The following is a 24000-nucleotide window of genomic DNA, read 5'->3' as shown; positions in this document are numbered from 1 at the left end:
GCCCAAGTTAGAAAGGACGAGCACAAGAGATTGTCTAGTACCTGTTCCTGAGGATTCTGAGGAATTGTTCAGTGCCCATATTCTCTAGCTTCTCAGGGAAGGAGGGACTCTGTTCTTGGAGTACCCTGGACCTTTAAAATTAGCAAGTTATCCTATGTCCCATTCATTAGGTAAGTTTTGACATGTGAAAATACAAGCTCTTCTCTTTCACCTGGTTTTGAAGGATGGGTCTGTTTCTTATGATGTCAGGAATTGTACTGTGCCAGCACCCGTGAGAACAGAAGTGAAGCTTGGTCAGCCGCATCAGGGAAACCCAAGATTTGAGATTTGATTAACCCTTAACTCCTCTACCACTCCTGACCTTCCACAGGACTCACTGTGGCCCCCGTGGAAGCCTTGCCTAGACGACTTGGTGCCAGTTTTAATCAATCACTTTTTGGAGGTGTCTATCCCTTCCCTGGACTAGAAGCTTCTCTAGAGCAAGTAGATCTCATTCCGATCTGTGCTCCTAAGGAGGGTTTATATCTCCCTTGTACTTGATGGACATAGTCAAAATCATGAACCAAAGATTAGGCCTGAATTTTTAACCATCCTGTGTAAAAATTGCCACACACCAACATTCAACTGTTAGATTCTTTTCTTTTACCCCCTTTATTTTTTAAAAAAACTATTTTTCAAAGATTATAAAAACAAAACAAAACAAAATGAATGCCAACCGTCTTAGTCAGGGTTTCTATTCCTGCACAAACACCACGACCCAAAAAAAAGTTGGAGAAAGGATTTATTCAACCTTCACCTCCACATTACCGTTCATCACCAAAGAAAATCAGGACTGTAACTCAAGCAGGTCAGGAAGCAGGAGCTGACGCAGAGGCCATGGAGGGATGTTACTTACTGGCTTGCTTCCCCTGGCTTGCTCAGCTTGCTCTCTTATAGAATCCAAGACTACCAGCCCAGGGTACAATGGGCCCTTCCCCCCTTGATCAGTAGTTAAGAAAAATGCCTTCAGCTGGGTCTCATGGAGGCACTTCCTCAAGGGAGGTTCCTTTCTTTGTGATAACTCCGGCTTGTGTTGAGTTGACACACAAAACCAGCCAGTGCACCAACCTTCTTTTATTTTCTGAGTGGGAGACTGACGGGCTTATAGATCCAGCTTGGTAAGTGTTAAGTCAACAGAGACAGGGACAGGGACACCTGGGTGGTGGGAGCTGTAAGTGTCAGCAGCAAACAGCCCATTGTGTGGCATGCTGCTGCCAGTCAATGGCAGGGTGGCACCCTTCCCAGTCTCTCAATATCATATCCCACAACAGTTAATTTTTTTAAAAAGTACTATTTTAAGAACATTTTCAAATTTAAGAAGATTTTCAGATTAGGGATTATGAATGTTATTCTAAATTGTGAATTGCTGTGAAATTGTGAATTAATGCCTGTGAACTGTTGACAAGTTGTTTTTTTTTTTAATTCAAGTTTCTGCCTAAGTAAATGACTCAGTGGGTAAGACAGCTTTTCGTGCAAGCATGAAAGCCCTTAGTTTAGATCCCCAGTCAGTGCCTATGAGCAAGCTGTGGATGGCTGCCTGGGCATATACCTCAGTCCCGAGCTGGGCTGGAGACAGGAAGATGGTTGTCCAGCTAGCCTAGCTGAATACTGGCAAGCCCAGGCCTAGTGAGTGTAGTGGATTGTTCTGATGCTGCTTCTATACTAACGCTACTACTGGTCCCTCAAGAGCTGGTTGCCCCTGACAAAAGACCATCATACTCAAGCAATGCCATCTGAACCTTCTCCCCAACTTAACTGGTCAACAGAAGGCTAGAACCTGTGATTGGGCGATGGAAGGGAAGGTGGGACTGGAGGAGTTGGGGGAGCTGATGGAGGAAGAGCTGCCCTGGACTAGAAGCGTGTGGCTTGTAATGAAAATATCTGGATTATGTACCTTTATATGGATTTACTAAGATTGAAAAATTCAGCAACAAGTGAGAGACCCTGTCTGAAGTGGATTAGGTAAGAAATGATAGAACAGAACAGCTGACATGCTCTCTTGGTCCCTCCATCAAAGGGGCAAATGTATATATCATATATACACATACAGACATTTCACATGTATGAGTTCATGTGTACACATGCACACACGCATACACGCACACACACGCATGCACACAGACACACGCACAGATAACATCTATAAAACTTTAATATCTAACAAACACATGCTATTAAAGACTTGGTCATACCTCCTGTGAAGAACTCATTGTTGGTTTTCCGGTATAAAGTTATAGCCAGACACCACAGCCTGACAGCCTAGTCAGTGGGTTTGATCCTTGACCTCACCGGCCTCCACATGAACCAGCTGACTTCCAGAGAAGCCATGGAGCTCTCTCCTAACTGGGCTCAGGTCTCTGCAGCATCTGCTCTCTTCCCATGCTGGGCTGGGCCAGGCCCAATGAGAAACAGCGGGTCTCCCTCCAGCCTGTACCGGGTAGGAGATTTCTGACTGCCCAAGTCTGGATTGTGCTTACATCAATTGTCTCTGGGCACTACTCATACTTTGCCACTAAAAGGGGCTATTCACCAGACAACATCACACTATTCTGTAAGGCCCATGAATGCATGGATTCTACTTTGTTGAAATCAAATCTACATTCGGAAGACTAGCAAGCATTCAGAAAGACACCTTGTCCTCTTTGGAGGACAAGGAGAAATGGTTGCGATACACAGGTACACAAGTTCATGCAAAAGGTGATCATTTCTGAGTGGATGCTCTCTCATCGTCTAGCATACTTCAAGTACCTTCCCATCTGGGTGTGGCAGTGCACAACCATAACCGTAGCCCTGAGGAAACTGCTCAGGAGATGGGAAGTTTAAGGCCTGCCTGGGTACACTGTGAGTCTAAGCTACATGAAGAGGGCTAGCAGGCCCCTGTCTCAAAAAATCCTCAGCTGACTGTGGTGGCAAACGCCTTTCATTCCAGCACTTAGGAGGCAGAGGATACAGATCTTTGTGAATTTGAGGCCAGCCTGGTTGACCTATCAAGTTCCAGGCCAGCCAGGACTACATAATGAGCCTGTCTCACAAGCAAACAAAATTAACTATGTGATTTAAATAAATCGAGTATTTTAACAGTTTTGTCCCAGTAATGTTCTGAAGGATTGAGTCTTCTGCTGGAGGCCTTTAGCCACCCCAATAGTTGACTCTATGTCCACTCATGTTGCTTACAGGTGTGACGATTCAGGGTCACTTCGGGTCTTGTCAGGTCTGAGTCATTTTCCAGAGGGCAAGTTCCACAGGTTTGTCCATGTGAGTCTGGATTCTTAAAAACAGGCACATGCTGCTTGTACAAACTGCACTTCAGAAGCCACTGAGAGCATCATGATATGGTGTGGAGGCACCACAGTGGGCTCTGTGACCTGTGGTGAGGAGTTGCTGACATAGCTTAGTCTTCCCCATGTACAAAAGAAACACAGGAAAGAGTAGAGTTGGCACATGCAGGGAACTGGAAGGCCATGGCTGCCAGAAACAGGTATCAGCACAAAACAGTGTGCAAAAAAATAAAGAGCTGGGAGGAGGGCTATGCAACCCCAGTCAGATGTGGTAGCACATTCTATAGCCACAGAAGCACTCCAGAAGCAGAGGTGAGGGGAGGGGTTACAAGGCCAGGTTGGATTACACAGTAAGAGCCAATCTGAACAGAAGACACCCATAGTCCAGAGTTCTAAAACGACAAAGACAAGGCTGGCTGGAAAGTGGCCTGGCCTGAGCTCTGCAGAATAAAATAAACTGGTGGCCCGAGTCAGGCTGTTTCTTCCTCTAGCTTGACCTTCATCATGATGTCGTGGATGACTGAGTACAGATTCGTAAGGCTTCAAAGGCGCCATCTATGGCCAGGACTTTCTCAGAGGCTACCAGCCCAAAACGCACTGCTACTTGTTACTACTTTGAATCGCTGAGCTTCAACTATAGCTATGTGTAGCAAGACGCTGTCTAAAACAGAATGCAACGGGGTGAAGCGTGGGAAACTCCAGTCCTACAACAGGCACGGGAGAAGCTCTGGCGCATCCGAGTGGAGTGGACATCATAGCTAGGAACAAGGCAGACTGCTGACAGACAAGAGGGCAAGAGTGGGTCACATTTGCAGGTCAGATTTACAAGAATGCTTTCACATCCTTTTACTAGGTTAAATCTATCCCAGTAGCTTTATAGTTGCTACGTTCTCCTCCCCTTCCCACAAAAATACATGCTGTCCCACTATTAACATTCTGGCTGTCAGGATGTATCTACATAGGCAGAAAACAAAGGCTGTAGACACTTCAGTTTGGAATTAGTGGCAGCTACTTCCCCGAGGTTCTCTGATCAACCGAAAATCTACAATTATCAGCAAAAAAAATAAAGCCGAAACAGACTCAATGTGATGTTGACTTGCAGAGAGGGACAGTCTGAACTTTGTTCCCCGGCACAGCACAGTGGAAGACACTCTTTAGCAAATGGTTGACAGCTCATGAAACAGAAATCATATCTCCACTATTCAGAGGGCTACCACAGTGTCTTAACATACTGGAGGGACTCAAATGTACTTCACTGAACGAATGGCTACCAAAGTAAATACAGAACTTCCCTCAGATAACCACATTCACATTCAATGAGAATGTTCCTCAAACCTCTCAATCGCCCTTGAGATTTTTTTCAGAGTCTCTTCCTATGGCCACATACAACATCCTGACTTGAATATGTGTTTTTGGATGGTGGATTCTAGAGTTGTGGAAGGAAATTTAGCATATTATATGCTCAGCCAGGTGCAGTGGCAGGTGGCTGCAGTTTTAACTAATCAAAAGGTTGTGGCAGGAGGATCATTTGAGCCCAAGATTTCAAGGCCAGCAGAGGCAACACAGTGGATTATCACAAAGACTCACAGAGAGAGTAGAGGAAGAGTTTGAGGCATAGGGGGAAGAGAACAGGAGAAGAGACGAGAGAAGAGAAAGGGGGAGATAAATTTCTCAAGATGCTAAACTTATAGGTCAGAAGGCCTCAGAGTACCCCAAAAGAACACAGATTATTGCTAATAATCTTAAGTGCCCAGTATAGCAAGATAGAACAACCCTGTTACTGATGACGTAACACACATTGATTATGGGACACTGAGACATCAAACTGAAACTGATCTGGAACTTCCTCTCTGTTGGTGAGCTTGTATAGTACCCAAGGTACTATGTAGGTAGGCTTCTGGGTAAGAAGTAATCAATGGTCCAGTATGTTACAATACTGACCTGCAAGGCCAGAGGTACCCAGTGGTGTAATGGTGACATGGCTATAATGGAGGCGACTGATTTCGTGGTTGGATTTGAAGCCTGCTGTACAGGAAGGCACTAATGTCTGGACTGTGAATCTCGTGAAAAGTTCATGGTATAGGTCCTAGGCCCATGGGGAGAACTTATCATTTTTCTAAATGGACATATCGTCAAACTGCCTTCTAAATATTTACAATTATACCCATAAATTAACGCTGTTCTCTGCCTTTGTCAAGGGAGCTTCGGCTTGCAGTGGGCAGTGGTTAACAGAGAGACACATAGCTGGCCAAAGGGCTTCAAATGAATGACTATCAAGTGCTCAGCTATAAATGTGACATTTATATCAACCTTCTCTCCCAAAGCTCAGGGCAGAAGGAATGTAAGATGTTGTGTGTTCTGGACATGACGTGGCCAATTGCAGCAGCTGAAAGGGGAGGAGTCGTTTTTCTTTGGGCCCGGGGCTGCTGGTGGGTTGCTCGTGACAGGGTGGATGGCCCCTGTCCAACGTTGCTTTCTGTTGCTGTGAAAAAGTCCACAACCCAAAGCAACTTGGGGAGGAAAGGGTTTATTTAGGTTGCACATCCCAATCACTATCATTGAGAGATGTCAAGGCAGGAGCTCAAGAGAGTAGAAGGTGGACCATAGAACAGTGCTTTCTGGATTGCTCATCATGGCCCACTCAACTGACTTTCCTATTCAACCCAGGAGCACCTGCTCAGGGGTGGCACTGCCCATAGTGGGTTAGACCATCTCACAACAACCATTAATCAAGAGACTACCTCAGTCTTGCTCACAGTACAGTCTGATGGTGGCAGCTCCTCAACTGAGCTTCCCTCTTCCCAGGAGACTCTAGTTTTGTCAAGTTGGCAGGAACCTACCAGCAGATCTTCACACACAGGCCCATGAAGGCAGCATGCGTTAGAATCAGTGTGTTAATTAAGAGAACACATATGTAGGCAGTATTGAGGCCTGAGAGGAGTGGGAAGAGGGATTGGGTTATAAACACCAATGATGCATTGCATATGTGTACGGAACTGCCAAGGAATAAGTCAAAAGTATTTTAAAGAGAGGCTTAAGCTAATTCCTAACAGCACTTCCGACCAGTGTGTGTCAGTCAGTTGTATGGATCTAACCCCTCAGATGGGATGGCCCAGGCTGGCTCAGAATCCTAAATGGTTCTGATACATGGCTCTAGCTGACATGATTTTTGAATCCAGTTTGAATTTTAGAGGTTTCCATGACTGTGTAGGAAGTGAGGATGTGTCAAAACTCCTGCACTCATGGCAGAGAGCACCAATGGCGTACTCTGTCTGTACTCATAGAGCTCCACTTGCCCCAGACCTCTTTGCGTTGTTCCCCAATGAGGCAAAGGACACACAACGAAATCAATCATTCTGGTCACTGTCAGTGCTGTGTGTTGAGCACGTCCATGTTGTCAGCCATTCATCTCCAGAACTGTCATCTTCTCCAAAGAAAGTCACACTACACTAATTTCCCACACCTTCCTCCCCCAGCCCCGGGCACACCCACCAATAGATTTTGCTGTCGGGGAATCTGACTACTCTGAATGTAAATGGAATCGTACTGTACTCATCCTCCACGATAGCTTATTCAGTTATGTCTTCAAGGTTCCTCCGTACGGCACACCTAAGAACTCAGCTGTTTTTCACCTGCTTCTCTACTGATGGGTACTCAGGCCCTCCCTCCGTTGGGCTATTGTACACAGTTCTGTGATCAGAGATACACAAATGCCATCTTCAGGCCTACTGCTCTCATTTCCAGAACCACTGGCTCCTACGGAAATTCTGTGTAAATTTTAGGGAGTCGTTATCCTATTTCCCTCAGAAATGCAACACATAGTACTAGTAGCTTCTTTACGTTCTTTATGTGCCCCTTGGGAATGTGCAAGAATGGACAAAGTACTGAAGCAGCCAGTTCCCACTGATCAAAGTTAACAAGAGAGAAGGAAGCCCTTTGTTGTTTCTGAAGTGTGATTATTTCTCCAAACTGTAATTGTGGGGCTTTTCCCTCTTTCCACAGAGAGCTTACAAATGCAGGGTTTGCCAGGTAGCGGTGATCATGAGCGGATGACTTTTGAAGGGCAGCAGGAATACCAGAAGGAAGGACACCAGGGCCAGGACGCAAATGAGCAGGACCAAGGTGAGGTAGGAGAGCAGCTCTGCATAGAAGGAGCACCAGGGGACAGGTGGGCAGAACGTCAGTCAACAGCCATGTGGGGGAAGCAGGAGGGGCTGCCCTATATCCTGGCTCATGTGGCAATGGAATTTCTCTTCTCCTTCTGCCCTCTGCTCCTTTCCTTCTCTATTGCTCAGGAATCTATTGCTATGCCTTGAATGGATCCAGTTTTTTTTAATCACTTCCCCACCCACAGAGCTTCAGGCATGACTCAGTGTGCATATGGCCTGCTGTGGTCCTGTACAGTGCACAACCTGCATAGCAATGCAGCCATGCGAGATGGAACTCAAGAGTAAAATATTATATTTACACGTGACCAACAGAACCCAATAATACTGTTAAGTGTGCATCTATACATTGGTTTTTATATGAAAGTTGTGATAATTTTTTGAAAATTATTATTAAAATTCATGTGTGTAGAACACGTATGCAAAGTTGTCTGTGGTATTTTTATAGTAGAAAACGCATATTCACAAATATAGTACTGGTTGCGTAAGCAGAGGTTTACAACTGTAAAGAGAAATAATAACGTAGACTGTCAAGATGCGTCATTAAATGAAGACATGTATAAAAGATGGGCATTGAGGCTACCATGTTTGTAAAAAGGGGAAACAGGATGCATCCACTTTAGATGATGGAGCTGCAGAGATGGCTTAGGAACTGAAAGCATTGTTGCTCTTGGAGAGGACCTGGGTTCAGTTCTCGGCACCCTAAGTGGTTCACAACCATGTGAAGCTCTACTTCCTGGGATCTGACACTTTTCTGAGGGCATCAGGAAAGGCTGTGTGTTGCACAGACACACATACATATATGCAAAACACTCATAAACATAGAAAAATACTATAGCACAAAACATTAGATGGACAATGTATTCTTGCTTCCGGAGGTATTCTCTCTCAAAGCGCTACATAGAAAAGCTAAGTCCCATGATTGTTCACAGGAGGGAGCTAGGATATTCAAAAGATGGTATGGGAGAAGGGTTTCTTTATATACCCTTTTATATTTTTATATTTCCAACCATAGATATATATGTTACCATCTATCCAGTGTGTCCTGATCTGTGTTGACCAGAAGGCTACCAGCTTCTTCCCAGAATCCATTGCAGTCGGGGATGACATGAAGTAGAACACATGGGAGGCTGTGAGAGGAAAGTCAACTTCCTATGCCTCTGGGCTGTGTAAACTGACCGGCAAATCATGCCTTTTGTTTTGATTTTGGTATGTATGTGTCCCTGTGTGTATGTGCAGGCCTGTGGAGGCCAGAGGTCCACTCTACATGTCTTACTCAATGGCTCTCAATTTAGTTTTTGAAACAGGGTCTTTCAATGATGGTGGAAGTTGTTGGTTTAATTAGGCTTGTTGGCCAGAGAGCCTCCATGGATCCTCCCATCTCCACCTCTCCAGTGTCTGCACAGGAGCGTGCTGTCAGGCCTTTGACGTGGGTCCTGGGGAATCAACTCAGGTCTTCTCAGCTTTAGGAATACATTCTTCTTTGCTTAAAAGACCTTTAGTGTTTTAAAGTTCCTGCAAGAACACCAAGTGATAAGATTATATTCCAAAATCTTATTTCATTTTATTAAAGATTTATGTGTTTTATGTCTATGAGTGTTTCGTCTTCATGTATACACACAGCTCTCACGTGACCACAGTACTGATGGTTCAGATGGTTGTGAGCCCCACGGGGGTGCTGGGAATTGAACTCAGGACCTGTTAGAGGAGCCAGCGCTCTGGAGCTGCCTTTAACCTCTGAGACATATGTCACATTTAAAACGACTAATAAAATAAAAGGCCATTGCTCGTATGCAATTTAATTTCCAAAAAAGAATGATTTATCTTTGTCTTGGTTTTGAGACTAGGTCTTTTATGTAGCCCTGGCTGACCTGGAACTAGCTATCAAAACTGGGATGCCTTTAAACTTATAGCAATCCTCCTGCAGCTGTCTCAAAAGTGCTGGGATCACAGGCATGAGACACCACTGTCAGCTAAAAAAATATTTCGAGTAGCATACCAGTATATGTTTGGTCTTTATTTTTTACATTTTTTAATTTGGTAAATCGTGAGGTATTTAATGAGAATCCATTAGCGTAATAATGGATGAGGTCATTTACCACCCCCCAGATCAGAAATCCACGTGGATGCAAAATGTGACAGCGCTTGTATTTCTGTGCATATGTGGAAAGAGACATAATCTGCGTTTCCAGTAAAATTCTGGGAAAAGACAAATTCAAATACTTACTTTTGTTTGTTTTTATTTAACTCAAAATAGCTAGTAACATAAAAACATTTTAAAAAGTATCTCTAGTTCTTCACTATTTAGTTGGGTTTTTTTTTTTGATAACACTTGGTTACTTTATTTCCAACATGTGGTTACACAATCCATCATAAAAATGTTATTTTTAAAAGTTTGCAGCAGGCTTTCAATCTAATAAAAATTCATGACATGGTATTTTAATTGTAAATATTTCCTCCCACATTGAAATTTATGAAAATTCATAACCATAAGTAGGCTGTTCGTCAGCACACACACAGGTAGGGCCTAGGCTCTGCTCCGTCACCGGGTGAAAGATGACCTCTGTGACATCCAGTGGAGGGACAGCATCGAGCATCTAACTCACTTTAATCCATACACGGGGTCAGTCGAGGAGGAACCGGAACAGAGCCTGTGACAGCGGCGTGGGTGTACACCGTGGGGGAGCACTGCCACAGTCTGTTTGCTCCTATGATGGCCACTGACGCCCATGCCCCACTCTTGGGCGTATGATTTTAGTGTTTAGAGTACATACTTTCTACATGGAACGGCCCCTGGAACTTTGCCAGGGGTGTCAGCCGGTCTTCGGAGGAGCCTTTCTAGAGTGCTCTCAGGAGTGGTCCCAAACACCCCGTTTCACCTCGAGCCCCGATGCTGGCGGCTGATCTGTAGGTGGGAGGCATCTCGTCCGTAATGGAAATGAAAATGCATTCTACGGTCAGTGTAACTGAATTTTCAGTCCGGCACAGTGGGTTCCAGGATACTCTTCAGGCGCCCACACTCCAGAATACAGTATCCCAGATGAGAAAACTCCCATGGCGCAAAGGTGGGCGTGCCCAAGGTCTGAACAGAAGGCCGCGGAGCTGCTCAGTGTCAGCCTCACTCGGGCGGGCTATTATGATATCCAATTAGCAGATAGCGCGGCTGAAGCAGAGCCTGGCTCTGTTCTGTGACACTCGGCACTCCCAGTAATCCACTGTGGCCTCCTTTTCCCGACTTCCCTTGTAATCTCTCTCCCTTTCACTTCTCAAATAATTGGTCTTAAACTGACCCCGCCCTGGTCCGGTTTCTAATTTTAAAAGCACCATTCTAATAGAAATGTCCCTGTTCCAAAGGGAGCTAGGACTGTGAATTTTCCCACTATAGCTAGAGCTCTTGTGTCACGTAGTTTCGGTTAACTTGGTAGAGATATCGATTTTTCTTGCCGTTGGCATTGACACTTGCTGCAGCTTCTTCCAGCCGGTAGCCTTTCTACCTGGGCTGTAGGTGAGAGAAAAAGATCCCGTGAAGAACTCCTTCGATGACCACATTTGGAAAATCTGAAAAACAAAAGGATAGCTGCTTTTCTTTGTGTGCATCAACAACATGTAATGGTGTTTTACAGACAAAGGGTCGGAGCCACCCCATCTCTCTGGAGTCCATGTAGGAGAGCCCTTTGCCCTTGGTCAGGAAGGAGGGTCAGAGGTCAAGGCCACAGTGTCAGAGGTCAGGGCTACTACCTGGGCATGTTCACCCATGGGCAAGGGGTGCTACCATCTGCGCTTGTCAGCCAGAGGCCACTTTGCTACCACCAGGCACAGCAGGAGTGCACAACCAGACTTGTAGTGTATTGATTCAGGGGCTGCTCCTCTAATGGCTAATGCCGCCAGGCCTAGGCTCTTTATCTGGGTGTTTCCTCACAAGGAAGATGGATTACGCTGGCCATTCAATTTCTAACAAAATCTCAATACACTTGAAGGAATCCCAAGATTTCTACTGGGGATACTTGGCTGCGGTTTTTCCACTGAGGTCTAGGGAGGCTCTTAGTCTAAGTTGTGTGTGCACTTGTGGGCATGCTTCTCAAGGACAGAAAGGCAGGGCCTGCTCTTTTCAACTCGAAAGGGCAGAGTTCTAACAAGGCATTTTGTCAAACTTGAAAAACCAGCCTCACTTTCGTAGAAGGTGCAAAGGAGAAGCTGTGGTATAGACCCTGTATGCTGAGCCAGTTTCTAGTGTCAGCGCAGGTAAAGTACTGTAGACTGCAGGGACTCAATCTTCCCAGGGCTCAGCTAGTATATCCAAGCTTTGATCTGGATACAATTACGTCAGGAGCTAGGGGAAAGCTGAGCACCCTGAATGGAGTTATTATGCAAACGGACCAATGCATTAGAGTTATTATACAAATGTCCTAATACCTTAATAACTTTTATCCATACATGCATTTCCTATAGAGTGGCTACCCCCATGGGAAGTCATGCACAAGGGAACTGGGCTTCATTGGAGAAGTAGGGAAGACTCCAGGGCAATACGAAGTGACACTACAGTCTGCGGCAAGGAAGCCTCAAGGGTTCAGAGTCTTCAGTGGAAGTGAGGCAGGAGGAAGGTGCCAGGACAGCCCTGAGAAGATCTCGTGGGAATCTGCGCTCTATCAGAAATATACTGAGGGACCTGAGGCGTTCTGAGAGACAAGATGAAAATTTGAAGAGATGACTGACCACCAGTCAGAGAACAGACTGGAGAAGTGTGAGGTGGACACAGACCCACGTGGTCACTGAGTGGGTGGATTGAGGGATGACGCTGTGACCTGATGGCACACACAAGTGACTATGGATAAATGGGAGACGTCAAGGGTTAAGCTGGATGGGGTGGTGTGTGCTTGTGATCCCAGGAATTGAAGGCTGAGGCAGAACCTGGGGATAAAGGCCAACCTGGATTATACAGCGACTGTAAATTATATAGTCCATAATGAGACTGTCTCACCAAAGGCGCTGGAGGAAAGGAGAGGGAAGGAGGAGGAGAAGGAGAAAATAGTAGTAACTGAAGTCATCACTGGTGCACCAGTGAGGGTTTCTGTCTTACTCAGGCAGAAGGTTGTGGGGGAAGCTGAAGGAGGGTGAACTAGAAGACAGTCAGTTCAGTTTGGGACCTTCTGTTTCGAGATACTTGTGAGTCTAGTCCAGTAACTAGCTGGGTGACTGACCAGTTTGCCTTGGCAAACATTTCTTGACATGGGTAGTTACTTCCCAGCTCTATGATGACAGCTGAGTCGTGCAAAGGGTTAAGAAGATCTCACAGCTCCCTTACAGGTTAAAGTTGCTGAGTGACCAAGTTCGTGGACTAGGCCTGACACACAGTAAATACTTGGCCTTTACCACAGGCCGTGTACCCATCCAGTTACTGGAAATATAAGAAAAAATACGCTCTCTGTCTAGGCCATAGGACAGGTGCTGGCAAGCAAATGATATGAGTAAAATTTTAACAAATCTCTCCACTAGAGTAGTGAGTTCTTTTGGCTGATGATGCTGGCTTTCTTAGTGTGTGCTTTTCTGCTTTACGCACGCACGCACGCGCACACACACACACACACACACACACACACACACACACGTACACATGCACTCTTTTTTCACAGGTCAGATCTTTAAAAGCCTGTAATATGTTATATATCTGTGTATTTGAAACAAAGGTCTGGCTAATTCTAATTTTAAATTCATTTCTCATACCGATATTAATAAGTTGAACCATTGATTAATTTCCATTACAATATCCAAACAAAGACATTTCATGCAGGTGGTATATTGTTATCCTTTGCCTCCTGAAATCTGAAAGTCTATCTTAATACAGTTAATTTATATCATTTACATATTAAGTGGATTGAACAATGTCCCACAAAACAGCAGTGAAAACCCCATTACGTCCGATGAGTAACTCTACATCAGGACAGTGGCTTTAAAGCAAGGACAAAAAACAGGGCATGGGCACAGGACATGGAAGAGGGAGAAAGGGCCCACAGTGAAGGGGCTGCTTGAGCAGACGTGAATGAGGTGATGTAGGAACCAGCCGTGAGGGTGTCCAGGAGAATGTGTTCCCTCACAGGGAGAAGCCAGTGTCCTCCAGGGGACAGTCTGTAGCCATCTCTCCTGAAGATAGCCAACAAGGTGCTCTGAGGAAAAAGTGAAGAGACTGGAGGTCTGTCTACCTAATGGTTAGAGATAAGATGGTTGTGCTTTGTGCTGTTCTCCCACTTGTTTGCTCACTGTAGAGTCGGGCTGCATCATGGGTACGATTTGATACAATGTCCACTACTGCTTGATTTACTCAGAAAACCTTCTTCCCTTCAGAAAACCTTCACCTCATTGGGGGGTGAGGGGAAGGAACATGACTTGGATATATTTCTTATTGTTTTTACTGGCATTTATTTACCTAATGGTGAGCAACAACAGGACCGAACTGTATGAAGGTTGCTTTAAAGAGAGAGGCAGTAAAAGCTCCAAAGCTGTGACATCCAACATGAGGCTGGGAGAAGACAGGCCCACCAAGCATGCAGACCAGAAGATTCAAGGAGGAAGCAGTGGGTGTCCTGGGAGTAGAGTCGGCATGGCTGGCTGGGTCAGCATGGCTGGCCAGGTCAGTAGGTCGATGGGCAGAGCAGGTGCCGGGGGGTAGGGTGTGCAGAGTTGGTACACTTGAGGCCCAGAATGGATTGCAGAGTAGCAGCAGCCAAGGAGCGTGTGATGAGAGATAGTCTGGAGTAGACCACAGAGTTCTGGCAAACCAGAACAAGTGCCTATGTTGGAAATAGCAATAGTGCCTCTTGGTTGCACTGATGAGGTAGTTCAAGGCCATCAGCAGGAGATTATCTAAGGAAAAACCCACCCAGCAGCATCCAGTCTTTGATGGGAAAGCTAGTGGTGAGACAGTGTTGGAAGGGAGAGGATGTGGCCAAGACATGTAAAGCTGATGAAAGGGCTAGTAAAACAAAGGGGAAAATTGTCCAGAACGTCCAGCCCATACCTGGGTCCTTGGAAAGAGCTGTTTTGCATTTTCCAGAAGAGTTAAGACAAAGCCAAAAGGCGTATGCGTTTGAATCTGTTAAGATATTAAGGGAGTTCTCTCCAGGGGCTAGAACTGGCTCACTGGTTAAGAGCACTTGCTGCTCTTACAGAGGACCTGGGTTTGGTTCCTAGTGCCCACAAGGGGACTCACAACCATTTATAATTCCTGTTTCAGAGACACAGATGGTGTGTATACATATATGCAGGTAAACATTTATACATGTGAGATAGACATGAACAGATCTTTAAAACTGAGGGTATTCTCTTGACTTTTGTTAAAAGCAAAGAAGGTAATGATCAGCTATTAAACTCTGTATGTGTGTGTGTGTGTGTGTGTGTGTGTGTGTGTGTGTGTGTGTGCGCGCACGCGCGCATATGTGTGATGATATGGAAGGTGGAGGTCAACTCCGGTGTCATTCTATGTTTTTGCAGACAGGGTCTCAGTGACTGAGAGTACACTGATTCAGCCACACTGGCAGTGAGCTCCAGAGACCCTCCCACATGCCTCTAGCTTGCGCCACCATGACACCATGCCTGGCTTTCTTTTCTTTTTTTAAATGTAGGTTCTGTGGATAGAACTCAGACTTTACACTAGGGTGGCAAGCTCTTTGCCAGTAAAGCTGCTGTCCAGCCCTGAGTATTAGCATTTTCTAACAGAATGTTTGGACAGAATATCTGAAATGGAGAGAAAGTAAATGTGAGTCCACAGAGCTCCACATTATCTCCACATGCAGTGTTTTCTGGAATAATGACTTCCACTCGCTGAAAAGCATCTGAACAACCCAGTAGGGTACAGGTAAAGTTTCTCTAAGGCCAGAGAAGTCGGATTTCTAAAACAGGGAGTGCCAAAATTCTAAGAAAACAGCAAGAAGGCTGGCCCTTGAACCCCTTTTCTTTTCTTTTTTATTTATTTATTTATTTATTTTGTATACAAGTACATTGTAGCTGTCTTCAGACACACCAGAAGAGGGCATCGGATCCCATTACAGATGGTTGTGAGCCACCATGTGGTTGCTGGGATTTGAACTCAGGACTTCTGGAAGAACAGTCGGTGCTCTTAACCACTGAGCCATCTCTCCAGCCCCTTGAACCCCTTTTCTTCCTGACCACCAAGCCCATCGACCACAGCCATTGCCCCTGACGTTGCTTCCCAGAGGCTTGTCTTCAGTACTGTCAAAGTGTGTGCTATGTGGTGGGTGCTGCTTAATAAGCACCTTAAAAAAATCAGATTTAAGGATCACAAATCATAGCACCCCACACCCCACCCTTTCACCGAGCCCCTGGCTATCCTTGTCTAGGCTGGTTCTCTCCCTTCCTGCAGGAACTTAGGACAAGTGCATGAGATATCTGAATAGAGACAATTCCTAGGAAAATTATGTATGCAGCTGGCTACTTAATGTAGACTAGCTTGTGCTATCGCTGCTAAGCATGACAATAACTAACATACGTCATATGTTAGTACGACACCAGCTAATGCACAAACGCTTTAAACACAGGAAGCGATTCTTAGGAGTGGCCACTATTCCTTATCGAGAAGACATGCACAAAAAGCCACCACAGCACTGTATTCCTTACAGCTGAGGCAGCCCTCTGACCACTCAGAGGAGTCTGTTAGTGAACTGTGTCTGAGTCCTGACCACTTTTCCGTTACGGGTAGGTAAGCGGGTGAACTCAAGATGAGCCCTGTGCTACTGAAACAGTGCCCGCCCCCTGTCCAGCTCGTAGGAAGGTTTTGTTGACAGAAACAATGGCTCCTTTATGTTTTCATGTGGCTGTGATATTTGTGATTCTCAGGGGCTAGAGACCTGATATGCTAAAAGAAAGGGGAAGCTCAGGCCTCAAATGGTCCACCAGAGCCGCCCAAGTCACCACATCCCTGAGTCTGGGTTTTTTCCCTTAGACAATGGTATTACCTGCTGGGCCCATTTTATAAGGCTGCTCTCGGACAAACGAGATGACGTCCAAGAACAGCCTCTGGGAATGGTACAAAGGAGAACATTTGAGGAAGACTCTTGGGAATTGGAACTGAAAAGGGACGCAGGCTAAAATATCGATTATGGCTATACTTAAATCAATTAGCTGTACTTAGAATATACCACTTAAGAATATATAGTTCACCATCAGAGACACTGAAATCTAAATAGGAACCCAGGTACACCGGCCATGCACGCACAAGGCTTTTGGAAAGAAGCATTTTTAGGAAGGACTAGAGCCTCCAGCCTGAACTCTGACATCTAGATTAAAAACAAGCAGCCATCTAAATAACATCACACAAAAAAGGGAAGAAAATAAAAATAAATATCTTTATCCCTTCTTTCTCTAATTCAAAATAGGCCAGGAAGAGAGAAAGAAAAATTACATTTCCTCCTGAAAGGCCGGCCCCAATTAAAATTCTAAATGTCTCTTGCACCGAGAGCCCTGGTTTATTGGCAGATGATTAAGCCCTGGACCGATGTCACTCCGTTAGACCCGTGTTACAAACGTGGTTTATGTGGTGCAGGGGCAGATCAGTAAAGAGCTGTAGCAGATGACAGGTTTGATTACCGCTGGCTGCAGGCAAGACGTATGGGTCCCCAAGGAACAGCAGCACCGGCTGGTGGGATAGCTTGCTGGAAAGGTCAAAAACAGGCATGTCAGCATCAGGGGACGATGGTAAACAGAAAACACTACAAACTAGCTTTGAGGGGATCAAACTGCTGGGTGGGACGTCTTCAGGTCTCCGCGTCTACCAGTGGGTGAATAACAGTAAGTACACGGAGGGAAGTGATGGGCGCTGCAGTGGCCTCCCAAATATTTCTCTCTGGGATAGAAGGCGGTAAATATCACTGCTGGGATGCACTTTCCCACAACTCCGTGATCTGATCAGACGTAAAACTGCGTTATTGTTGGCGTGAAGCTCTTTGTCCTTTCATTCCTCATTACAAGCAATCAGCCACGCAAATCCCTATCAAATACTTATCACCTTAAAACCAATATCCAACAAAGGTTTTCAAGAGAGACATGGCTTTAATCACACCTCCCATGGGCAGTTACAAGCTTAACGGACTGCAGTCTGATCACCGAGCTCCGTAACTCTTGGCTGACAACGTTCTCACCTTGACTCTTCGGATTCTGTCTCATCAAAAGATCTGAAATGTTTATAAAAGAAAAGAAAAAGACCAAATTAGTTGGGCCAATGTTTATGCCAACCAAACAGAAGATTTTATCCTTAGCACTGAACTGGGAAACCAAAACGGAGTGTCTGTGCTCAGCCACAGCAGGCCAGTGACTCCTGAGTAACTTCTAGCCTGGAAGATTCTGGAGATTCTGGAAGATTCTGAAGATCACCTAAAAATCGTATGGCCTTTTACCATTTGGGGGCTGAAATAGAAGTAAAAAGACTTAATTTTACTGTTACTGTTGACATCTCTGTGTATCTATGAACCTGCCCTCCCACGGAGAAAGGGCTGGGACAGAACACATTGGCTATAGAGATGACTTGGTGTGTGTGCTCTATGATTCAGGCTCTGGGGTCAGCAGCCTTGAGTCAAGGGCTCTGATGAGGAGCGGTGACAGGCGTCTACTGCCCTGTGTTTGTCAGACAGCTCAGGTTTAGTCTGATCTCAGTAAGGACTGGAGACAGCAGCAGGAAAATGGGTAAAGCCCTTTCCCTGCTGGCTTTGCCTTACTTCCCTGTGGACTGGCTGACTGGGTTGCACTGCCCTTGACTTCAGAGGCTGGCTCAACCCGGCTTGCTGCAGATTCCATTCTCTAGAAGAACTTTCTCTGGCTGCTGGGATGTTGTGGATCTAGTTCCACAGTTAACAGACGCTACAGCCCATCACTTGCAAGTTCCTGAGGCAGAATCAGCAGAGAAGAAAGCAGGCCCCTGTAGAAGGCCTGGGTTCTGCTACCTGCAAGGCTTGGGAAAAGCACTTAAATACTGTGCCTCTGACCAACAACCAAATGAGGGGTACTGGATCAATGATCTCTAAAGCCATCTATAGCTTTGAACCTATAGAATACAGGGACTGGAGAGACGGCTAGGCCCGGTGGCTCAGAGCACTCGCTGTTCTTCTAGAGGACCTGGGTTTGGAGCTCAGCAACCCTGTGGGGCAGCTCACAAGCTCCTGTCACTCCATCTCCGGTGGATCTGTGCCCTCTTCTGGCTTCCCTAGGCACCCCCTCAACAAACTTGGCACACACAGACACATGCACTCACTTAAACAATAAAAGTGTGTCTTTAGAAAGCTATATGAATATGTATACTTGGCACAAGTCAGAGGACTATTCTCAATTATACTGTCTGGGCCCGTAATTACCATCTGTGACACTAAGTGACACCATCATTAGACAGGTGAATTCCTCACACCTAAGCACGGCTTTGCTGGAACCGTCCGTTGTGAGACAGAGATGCAGACTCCAAAGCCAGGTCTCTGAGCACACGGATGAGAGAGCGACACCTCAACCAAGAGCTGAGGTGTGGCCAGGCTGCCCTGGGATCCTTGCTAGGACAGTCAGTCACTGCAGAGTCACTTGAAAAGCACACCCACACGTCAGCGGCAGTTCTTACCCACAGCTTTCTGCTTTTGGTAGAGAGGGCAAGTGTCTTACATTGAGGAAGTCAAGGAAGAGTTTGGGAAGTTCCTCATTTTCCAAGATGACGGCCTGGGAAAGAGGAAACAGAATTAGAAACGGGAGGGAAGTCTGTTAGGCCATCAGTCAAAGGAACGCTATCAAAAAGTCATAACTGCCCATCGAAGGCCTCCCTGGCAACATTCCTCACAACTGATATGAGGAGTGGTCTCCACACCAGCCAACACCGGTTCAGGCTGACGCATATGCTATACAGTAGGAGCACACCGTGCACTTTATCAAATGTTCAGGGCGGATTTACAAGAGTCTCCTACTTTCAGACGCTCACTAATGGAAGCTTACTGGGGAAGCACCGGACCTGGTCCTGGCCTTCACAGAGACTCTGATCCAGCCTGCACAGTTCAACCCCAGGCATATCAGCAACGCTGCTAAGATTCACAAATCAAATTTTTTGCTATTGAGTGATAAAGTATTTATATTTCCAGAGCATGCCGCAACCGCCCGTAGGAAACCCTGCAGTTTTTCCATCTGGAAGATTTAGTCTAAGCCCTTAGTTATCACCTGCTTCCGTACTAGGATCAGTTGACATTTATTGCCATCTGGACAGCTCCACTTAAAGGGTCAGTGACAACTTTACCACTAAGTGTAAATCAGGGCATCTATCGGGAAAAAATCTATAAAGTTCTCCCACTTAAAGAGCTTCGCTAAAGAGCTGGCATAATGGCATAAGTGTGTCAGCACGCTGAGAGCCAAATTATGAGATGTCGAGGCGGAACGTGGTGGAGGGTGCAGAGCGAATGTTCATATTTGTGCATTTTTAAAGATTCTGCTAGCATGTGCCAACGGACTACACGTTTGATGCCTGCTCCTCTCCCTCAACTAAGGCAAAGCACGGAGGACTACATTACTCCTCTTCTGCTGTCTTTCAATAGAAGGGTCTACTATCTAGCCCAGGCTGGCCCTGAATTCAAAGCAATCCTCTTGCCTCGACCTCCTCAGTGTTGGGATTACAGTTAGAAGTGACCATGTTTCAAAATACTTAAGTGCCTGCCTCAATCATGTCATGGGCAATTTTTCCCCCAATAAGCTTGTTAGCTAGAGAGTGATGAGAACAGCATCTTAGGAACAGCTATAACAGGTGCAGAAGATACAGAACAAACAAACAAAAATTAGGTCAAATTATAAGTACCCTGTTTGTCTTGGGCATACTGCCATTCCTATGTTGAGTAGCCCCCTTCTCACAAGCCTGGAATCCTACCACTCACTTCAGACCACATACATGGACCAGCGCCACACAGGCTGCCAGGCCTGCCTATGCCTTGCAGTCCCCAATTCTCCTGCTGTTCAGACGGCCATCTGGAAAGTTAGGGTGTCTGGGCTGTCCCCATCCCTCACAGTCCCCACTACACTAAAAAGAACTGAAGGAATAAAGAGAGAAGATAGAAAAGTGATGGGGAATTCTACTCTATTCATTAAATAAATTAATTAAACTGATTAAATAAATGCTCGATACTTGTATCGGGTGCTGGGATACGGCAGTGAGCAGGGCGGTGCGTTCAGTGGAGTATAGGATTAAGAAAGAAGCACATGCATAGCTCAAACAACGTAGCGTACGGAGAGAGTTAGAATGCTGCACCGCTCGAATGCTTTCCTCCCACTGACCCATCCGAGCACCCACCCCCTTCATCTCACATATAATATCTTTTTCTAATTATGCATGAGAAAAACAAAAGAAAACTTGAGAAGACAAAGGAAGGAAGGCACTCTCTGCCTACAGAGATAATTCCCTACATTTCAGTTCATTTCTTTCAAATTGTTTGACATTTATCTCAAATCCCACGTACCCAAGGGGACTTCTGAATACCCAGAGATGATCGCTTCAGTGGTCCCAGAAGTTCTGGATGTTTTTGCTGTGACACAGGCTACAAGAGCTACCAAGATATTTCTAGATGTTTGCCTACTAGGACAACAGAGTAGCTATTTGAATAATAAAACTTAACGTTCTGACAAATAGGGGACAATCTGCTCCAGAAATAGTTTTAACTACTTGTAGAGAGAGGGGGGTAGCCTTCAGATTTTAAAAAATTTAAAAACAAAATGAGGGAGGATGCAAAATTCTTATCTCCACCCCCTACCTTTTTAAAATAAATTAAATCAATAAGAAGTGTGAGACACTTTTAATGACCCGAACTACTTAATTTCCAGGCTCTTTCGACATATCATCCATCAATGCAGTATGGAGGAAGACATCTCTTGAGCGTTCAGGGGGTTACTTTGGTTTTATTAATGCAAGATTTAGGGAATTTTAACAAGGTGAATTGTTTATTTGCCTTGACAGATTGGCTTACAATGCACTGGCTACATCCACAGCATGATCATTAATGACAAAAGACAGGCAAAAAGCTGTTTACACTGCACATAGGGACAGGGATTAATCCTGCTCACTCTCCCTGGAGTTCTCCAAACAGATGACCACATTGTTTTAGGTAAGACATCCTGGCAGAAAGAAATACAGAAAACTCTAGCAACTTATGAGCACCTATTTTCGTTCCCTGAACATTCTCAATTAATATCGTCCAGAGAACAATGGTCAAGCTTCTCTCTGGCACTTAGGGTCATAAAGGAAATGGCACCTGTGTGGGCTGGGATGTTGGTAAGGCTTTCTGTTATGTGGTCAGGAAGGATCCCTCAGCTCTGTTAGGGAACCTTGCACAAAAAAGAATTAGTCCAAAGATGAAAAATTCACCTAATTGAATATAATATGTACAAATGAAACAACTGTCATTAATTAGTACAGAGATGCCAAATAGGAATTAAATTAGTTCAACTCAGCCTTCGGGCCATAAACATATGATCTCATGCGGGAGGCAGAGCAGCAAGTGGGTCTCCCAGCTGTTGTTTCCATCCTCGGTCCTTGAAAAGCTCAGTCTCAGGAGCAACCTTTCCTTTTCAAAGCCACGCCCTGACTCATCCCACACCGTCAGAACCCATCTGCTTTAAATCACCCAACTTTATTCCCCAGATAAGCCCCTAACCACATCGGAAAAAAATCACATATTAAAATATGAAATCATGTCCCCATTGGCTTTGATTGCACATCTTTGTTAATCTTTGATGGAATTCATTCTTACGCTCCAGGCAGTGTGGTGCATAGGCACGTGGGTTTTGTAGACGGACCAGGTCTGCATCCTTCCTCCTTGTACTTAGGGAATTCTTATGAGGACTCAAGGAGATATTTCCAGGAGTGTATGTGAGAGATTTCACTCTCTTTCCTTCGTGCCTTTCCTGTTGTCTTGATTCTGAACTCATTTTAACCCACGTGGAAAATTTGGATGATTATCTACTCGGTGAACAGAGCTTAGTCATATGTGATTTGTGGATCCTTTTAAAAATCTGGATAAAACTCTCAGTCTCTCTCTCTCTCTCTCTCTCTCTCTCTCTCTCTCTCTCTCTCCTCCTCCTCTTCCTCCTCCTCCTCCTCCTCCTCCTCCTCCTCCTCCTCCTCCTCCTCCCTCCCCGTCCCCGGAGGAGATGCAGAACTGACAGACTAGCAGAGGACCCTGCTTTCAGCTAGGCTGTACCAGTCAGACTGCTGGGCACTCCCACTTGGCCTGGGACCTGACATACAGACCAGTGCTGTTCACGAGCTCCCTAAAAGATGTACTGGCTTCCTGTCTGGGGTCTACCCTTCTGTCAAACAGGACCTCACTGGACTGTGCGCTCCATCCGCATCACTGTCTGTAGCTTGGATGTGGTTAAAAATATTTGTCTAAGTAGTGATTACTATGGTAAAGGCGTCTTTCCAACAGACCAAACTCTATCACTTCACACGTTCTAAGAAGCACTCCATGCTTACTGCTTCTGTGTCCGTGCCTTCTCTATACAACTCAGAGTGTAACAAGGATACACAGGGTCCCCAAACCTGAGGAACTCTTAGGGAAAATATTTGACACTCTCCAATTATGGCTGGTAAAGCCTAGACCTCTACACCGGTCAGGGGAGAAGCATTTTGGTGGTAGGACACTGTAAGGTCCCGGGGTCAGGGCTGTTGTTGATATCCTGAGTCCTTGGTAGCAGAGCTTCCACGATGCTCGCCTGTCCTGCAAAGCTGGCATTTGAGGCCTGGCAAATAATTTATGAAGAGAGTATAATTCAAAATGAACTGGACAAATTAGAGAAAAGTCCAGAAATAAATCCCATTGAACTTCACAGGTATAAGCACTGAGTAAAGTACCATAAGAAGCACTATTAATCACAGACCCAAGACGGAGAGTAGCTGCTTCCACTCAAATGCTGTGGGTCTCCAGTGGTGGGTCAGCATGAAGGGCTTCTTCTACAAGCTGTCAAGAGAGCTGAACGCCCCATCTCACCCAGTGCATTTGCCTTCCCTGCTGCAGTCCAAGAGAGAGAAAGCATGATAGACCTATACACGGAGGGCCAGAGGCAGCTGTTAGTAACCATGGGATTGTAGTTTCCAAAGTAATAGGCTGCTCAAACAGAGAGACAGTGGTGGGTGGGTAAGGAGTGGCTCTTCCAGTAGGAAGGTGGCTGGTAACAAGTATCAATCCACTGGTAATTCAGCAAGCTCAAGGAGCCTGTTTCATTCAGCATAGAAGAAGTCTACCGCCTGTTAAAGCCTGTTCAGTGAAACTAGGAGAATGGCCCGTGTGGGAAAAGAAAGACCAAAGAACTTCCAGATTGGGGCCCTTTAATACACAGTGAGTTGGGAGACCCTACTGATTCCTCCAGTTTATCATTTCGGAATCCATGTCAAAAACACGTATGTGAGTACGATGACACTGGAAACAGGGTTCAATCGTGGGGCCGTGCTGAGTGTGTAATGCACTGTGACACACTTGGGTATTGCAGCATCTAATTAAATAAATATT

General features: G+C 45.5%; 1 protein-coding gene across 6 annotated transcripts in view; it reads right to left on the bottom strand.

The window, feature by feature from the left end:
- Positions 1 to 9697: 9697 nt before the first annotated feature.
- Snx24 (sorting nexin 24) overlaps positions 9698 to 24000 on the bottom strand; it is a 154549-nt gene continuing 140246 nt past the window's right edge. For 3 of the 6 annotated variants that reach the window (XM_063277476.1, XM_063277477.1, XM_063277479.1), the window contains 3 exons: positions 19089 to 19183; positions 17632 to 17664; positions 14140 to 17145 (listed from right to left, as the gene is read on the bottom strand). In XM_063277476.1, coding sequence (XP_063133546.1) covers positions 16992 to 17145; positions 17632 to 17664; positions 19089 to 19183 — 282 coding nt within the window. In that variant the 3' untranslated portion in view covers positions 14140 to 16991. Of the gene's footprint in view, positions 11042 to 14139; positions 17146 to 17631; positions 17665 to 19088; positions 19184 to 24000 lie in introns of those variants that run through there. The other 3 variants (NM_001008364.1, XM_063277478.1, XR_005496057.2) reach the window with 3 other exon arrangements.

The sequence above is a fragment of the Rattus norvegicus genome, chromosome 18 (genome assembly GCF_036323735.1).
Source record: "Rattus norvegicus strain BN/NHsdMcwi chromosome 18, GRCr8, whole genome shotgun sequence".
NCBI lineage: Eukaryota > Metazoa > Chordata > Mammalia > Rodentia > Muridae > Rattus > Rattus norvegicus.
This window is presented reverse-complemented; position numbering and strand designations above follow the sequence as displayed.